The sequence below is a fragment of the Haemaphysalis longicornis genome, unplaced genomic scaffold, assembly GCF_048455015.1.
Source record: "Haemaphysalis longicornis isolate Haplotype H1 unplaced genomic scaffold, Haemaphysalis longicornis Haplotype H1 scaffold_1, whole genome shotgun sequence".
NCBI lineage: Eukaryota > Metazoa > Arthropoda > Arachnida > Ixodida > Ixodidae > Haemaphysalis > Haemaphysalis longicornis.
Genome location: NW_027526203.1, coordinates 471,830,972 through 471,836,937, shown reverse-complemented (window position 1 = coordinate 471,836,937; position 5,966 = coordinate 471,830,972). Strand labels below are relative to the sequence as shown.

At 44.2% G+C, this 5,966-nt stretch overlaps 1 protein-coding gene across 1 annotated transcript in view; it reads left to right on the top strand.

Annotated features, from left to right (window-relative positions):
* Positions 1–5,409, top strand: part of Dhpr (dihydropteridine reductase) — a 10,152-nt gene extending 4,743 nt beyond the window's left edge. The window contains exons 3-5 of the mRNA XM_077688173.1: positions 818–958; positions 1,765–1,957; positions 4,990–5,409. Coding sequence (XP_077544299.1) covers positions 818–958; positions 1,765–1,957; positions 4,990–5,086 — 431 coding nt within the window. The 3' untranslated portion in view covers positions 5,087–5,409. The remainder of the gene's footprint in view (positions 1–817; positions 959–1,764; positions 1,958–4,989) is intronic.
* The last annotated feature ends 557 nt before the right edge of the window (positions 5,410–5,966 follow it).

The following is a 5,966-nucleotide window of genomic DNA, read 5'->3' as shown; positions in this document are numbered from 1 at the left end:
AGTGTACATGGCAGAGAGACTCCGTAAGCCTCCAACAAGGGAATGCGACGTTGTAAAGCCATCACACAGATAAGCGTGCTGGCAGAAAGAAAAGACTGCAGGCAACAGCTACATGCCGACGCAAGCATTCTGGTATCTCCAGCAACTGTCTGTGGACTGCGATGCCTACATGCTTTGTGGCTGCATCGAGAGGCCCAAGTCACTTGTGCTGTAGCAATAGCTTTGCCCCAAGTTATATTTAAGTTACAGTGGAATTGTTTTGTTATATTGTGGATAAAAAAATTAATATATACATAGTGTGCTATGGTCTTGGAGATAGTTATATCAGGATATTTATTATATTGAAGTTTGCTATACCGTGGGTAAACAAACTTTTATGAAGCTGTTCATACTTTCTTTCTGGTCATTCATAAACCTGTGGTTGCCTGTTACAGGAACATGCTGCAGTGCACACTTAATTTTCTGGCATTTCTCGCTTCATTACTCTTGACAGAGGACTGCAATAGAAGGGTTGTTGCAGTAATTGTGGAAGTACCATAAAAAGGCACTTTGTAGTCTTGGTGTTACTTGTGACATTGGTGGCCTCCTCTTCAGAAACAGTTCTGTTTTTCTTTTAACTTTCAATCTTCCTAGCCTTGGTAGTTGTTGCTCCTAATTGTATTTTGATTTGCAGTAAGCTCTGCGGTTTGTTGAAAGTGTGGGAACAGTACAGAATGACGTTCCAAAGTTTACAAAGAATGTAGTAGGGAGAAACTGCAGCATTTCAAGCAGTTCAAATCTTCATCTTCTAAGACCAGTATACTGCTGCCCATTCCAGATTATGTGAAGAACTGTGACTCTTTGTGGAAATCCAGCGTGTGGACGTCCGTGATTGCGTCAAGCCTGGCATCAAAACATTTGAAAGCTGGTGGCTTCCTTGCCCTGACTGGAGCCAAGGCAGCACTCGACGCCACGCCTGGTTTGTATTTTCATCAGAAGAAAAGATTAGCAATGCTGAGATAATTTACTATGAGGATAAAATGTTTTGTTTGTCCATACTAGAACTGTGGCCAGAGTAGCTTTAATTATGACTTTCTGATTGACTTCTGGCCCTTCAAGCATTTTTTTAAATATAAAATGCCCTCGTTGAGTAGGTTTGAACTGTTGCATCAAATCTTTACTTAATTTTTCAATTTTTACAAATGGGAGCAGTTACGGGGGACCAATAAGCTAAACTAGATATTGCATGGCAACTCTTTTCGTTAAATACTGAACAGGCAGTTTCTGCATCTGTATTCATCAATTTCAATGTGGTCAGTTTGCTTGGCATTATGATCTAAAAATGTAGCTGCGGTAAAAAATAGCCCAGCTTGCTAAACAAGACTTTCTTGCAACTGGCATTTTACTTTCATCCAAAGTGTTGCACCTTAGGCACACTTAGGCAATGTGCAAACACAGTGGGCCGTATTGAGTCCCTCCTCCACTCCATTTGCTCCCTCCACTCGGCTGAAGGGGAGGATTCCGCAATGCTTACGCATGGGGAAATCGATTTCAAGGACCTCCTCCACTGGTGGTTCGAGTGGAGGAGGGACTCAAAATACCAGGGAATGTCTCTGACACTGATGTTCTTTGAAACCAGTGCAAACTGTTGTCTTTGGTTGTAGAATCTAAAGCTTGTTTCTTAATTTTCTGGAAAGGCTTCTTCCTTGAAATCTCTGACCCTGTCTGCCCCGTTAGCTTTCTTTGCCCGATTGTAGCACTCCTCCGCACTCCTTCTGTTGGCAGGCATGATTGGCTACGGCATGGCCAAGGCGGCTGTGCACCACCTGGTGCAGAGCCTTGGCGAGCCCAAGAGTGGGCTCCCCGAGGGGGCCACGGTGGTCGCCATACTGCCAGTGACTCTGGACACGCCCATGAACCGCAAGTTCATGCCCAAGGCAGACTTCTCCTCCTGGACGCCCCTCAGCTTCGTGGCCGAGTAAGCCAGCTTCGCCCTCTCGGGGGGAGCACGTTCAGTGCAGCTGCGACGCGAGGCCGGTTTCCCCACCAGACTAGCCAAGAACAGCGCTGTGTCTGCGTCCTTCCCTGTGTCCTGTTTGCAGTGCGCTGTAATACAAGAAGAGTAGCCAAGAAAGCAAAGGAGCAGCTCAGTGCCCCAGCTGTGCGCTGCTTGTGCAACCTTAGATTTCAGTCAACCTAAAGGACAAGCAGGGTTCCGTAAAGGTTATTCAACAATGGACTGTATTCACACGATCAATCAGGTGATAGAGAAGTGCGCTGAGTATACTGAACCCCTATATATAGCCTTCATAGATTATGAGAAAGCATTTGACTCGGTCGAAACCCTAGCAGTCATTCAGGCATTACGGAACCAAGGGGTAGATGAGCATTATGCAAGAATACTAGAGGATATCTACAATGGGTCTACAGCTACCATCATGCTCCATAGGGAGAGCAGTAAAATACCTATAAGGAAGGGTGTCAGACAAGGAGACACAATCTCTCCAATGTTATTCACAGCATGCTTACAAGAAGTATTCAGAACGCTGGATTGGGAACAGGTGGGAGTAAGGGTTAATGGAGAATACCTCAGTAACCTCAGATTTGCTGATGACGTTGCCTTGCTAAGTAACTCGGGGGACGAATTGCAAAGCATGCTTTCCGCACTGGGCGAACAGAGTAGAACAGTGGGCCTGAAAATTAATATGCAGAAAACTAAAGTAATGATCAATAACTTCGGGACAGCACAGCAGTTTGGGATAGGGGGCGAGGTAGTGGAAGTGGTAAAAGAATATATCTACTTAGGCCAAGTTGTGACCCCAGATCCCAACCATGAGGCAGAGATAATTAGAAGGATCAGAATGGGGTGGGGTGCATATGGCAGACATTCTCAGATAATGAATAGCAGCCTACCATTGTCGCTGAAGAAGAAAGTGTATGACAGCTGCATCTTACCGGTACTCACCTACGGGGCAGAAACTTGGAGGCTCACTAAGAGGGTTCAACTTAAATTGAGAACGACTCAACGGGAAATGGTGCGGAAAATGATAGGTGTAACATTAAGGGACAAGAAGAGAGCGGAGTGGGTCAGGGAACAAACGCGTGTTAAGGACATACTTGTAGAAATTAAGAAGAAATGGACGTGGACAGGGCATGTAATGTGAAGGCAAGATAACCGTTGGTCATTAAGGGTAACAGAGTGGATTCATAGAGAAGGCAAGCGTAGCAGGGGGCGGAAGAAAGTTAGATGGGCGGATGAGATCAAGAAGTTTGCAGGGATAAATTGGTCACAGTTGGCACAAGACCGGGGTAATTGGAGATTAATTAATGGGAGAGGCCTTTGCCCTGCAGTGGGCATAGATAGGCTGGTGATGATGATGATAACTATTTTTCAGCTGTGTGGAAGAGAAGTTCAGGTCAAAATAGCTGCATAAAGTTGTGTGTGGGGCCTAGGAATCGTGTTACTGTACCTAGCAGAAAATGAAAGCAATAGTGCAGCATTGTGGAAGCAGGCCGATTGGTACACAATTTTAAAATGTTTCATTAAAACACTGCATATGGATGGCACAGAACGAGAAATCAGATAAAGCATGTTTTCCCATTTGCTCGTCTTGTCCAGTCTATGCATTGTGTTTTAAATCAGTATTTAGGCTATGCAGCTGCAGTTGTTTGCCACGTATGAAGTCCAGTTTGGTCGGCCAAATGTCCAGGCTTAATTCAAAGTGGGGCCAGCTTATATAAAGGGCCAGGGGTTTCTGAACGCTGCGTAGGATTGCTTGGCAGCTGTTTGGGGGGAGGAGGGGGGGCTTTGTTCAAAAACAGTGAAAAGTCTAAAGCGCAACCACATTTGCAGTGGTGTGTCTCTAGTTGGACATAGGTTAAGGCTGAAAGTTGGGCTAGTTGGTGTGCTGACTTAGAACCATGTTACTAGCGAAAAAAGACGGGGACCTAGAGAGAAGCAAAGAGGACAATCGCTAGTCTCGGTTACTTATTACATTCACATTTTTACAAAAGCCCTTAAGATGGGGACAGATGTCCTTTTGCACACAGATAATATGGATACTGTATAACTGGAGACACCAGAAAATGTTTTACAGTTGCACCCCTTTATAAGAGACATATACCAGAGAACAGTTTCTGTCTCTTATATGAGAGGCCTCTTATAAGCTGGGAACGATGTTTTCACTACCTGATCAACCCCTAGTTCAATGTGGGCACCGTGCGACTAAAAAAGCTCAAAGAACACTACAGCATGTTGCAAACAATTTATTATAATTCTCGTTTTGCCCCGAGAATTTATGAAATGTACGCGGTTTTTCACAACAGCTTCTTCAAGCTTCCTCTTCTTTCACTCTTTGCGGAAGATAAATTGTAGATGTCGAGTTCACAAGCCTGATGAGTAGCCAGAGCGCATAGCTTCTTCCGCTGTGTTCTCTGGCTATTCATCAGGCTTGCAGGACTCAACATCTACGATGCTTCTTGACTGGGAGCGACGTGACTGGCAGAGCCCAATGCACACTCCCGCTACTATTGGCTTGTGCAGAAGCCATGATGCATGGTCGCACTTGTACGCATGGGCGGTAAGCTTTAACCACTTCCGTTCGTTGCATTTCAATTGGCATGGCCTCTCGTTGTCATTTCATAGCTGACTGCGGACGTCTATCGTCCCCTTTGATTCCACAACAGACGCAACTGCTGTTAGTGATTGGTGGCACAACAGCTGAAGTTAAAATGTCTGTTACAAGCAAGATTGTTGACCAAAATTCAAGGATAAATTGTCCTTTATAGCCATCTATCTTCTACATCCAATGTCTGTTATAAAAGAGGTCAGTTTAATGGGAAAGACAGGGCGGCCATCCATGTAGGTGAATAGTGTCTCTTATACCCAATTGTCTCTTACATCCATGTCTCTTATAACGAGGTTCAACTGTATAACCAAGTTTTTCGTTTCAGTGCTAGAAGGCAGTGATTTTGAGCCCAAATACAAGATTGTGCATCAATGTTGTCCAGGCTTTTCTTTAAGTGGACCACTGGCCAGGAGAGACCCGCAAGTGGCAGTCTCATGAAGCTGGTCACCCAAGGAGGCAAGACGGAAGTATCTGCTTAGCACTGTTTTGTGCGACAGACGTTCTGCTGCCCATTGCTCTTCCCAAGCCCAACTGCCCAAACTGGCTTCAACAAATAAATCTCAGTCCAGCAGGGACAAGCAAGATCTGTTTTAGCCAGTTCTGGCTCATGACCTTGCAATGTGCCATGCTACTTAATACGCAAACAATAAAGCAAACTGTGTCTGTTTGTGAAAAAAAAAAAAGAATAAGCACTGTGTCCTGTTAATACTGCTTGCATTCATTTTGTTGTCCTGCTTTCTGCTAGCAAATGTTCTGGTGTTCCAGCAGTGCGACAATAAAATGCGTGTGCAACAAAAGAGAACAGGCACTAGCAGAAATTTTGAACCTGTCGCAACCTGGCTGGAGTGCAACATGCACAGGTCTTAAAATTAACTGAGAAAACAAATTTGCTACTTTTTGGAAATTGTCATAAGCTGCATAGCATTCTGTTCTGCTCTTATCTTGCCTCTCAACGCCATTTTTTTTACTTATTTTTTTTTTTTCCTTTTTCGTAGTTGAGGTACGTGATGGCACTAAATTAGATAAGCCTGTGATTTTGTTGGTTAATATACAGGGAGGTCTTTTGTTTAAATTTTTACCTAATAGTTTTTACATTTTTACTTAAAGGGGCCATGAAGACAAAATGTAAGTTTGGCTAATTAAAAGATTTCCTCATTAGAATCATGCTGACACCACTTTTAACGTAAACTTCACTCAAATAAGCTGTATAATTGGGAAACAAAGGGAATGGCCATGCCACCTACTAGCTCATTTCCCACAACAGAATCTATGATGTCATACCAGCCAGCTCTGCGATTGGCGGAGGCCGGAAAAAGCAAACGCAACTTGGGCAGAACTTATAAGCTTGCCGAACGAGCT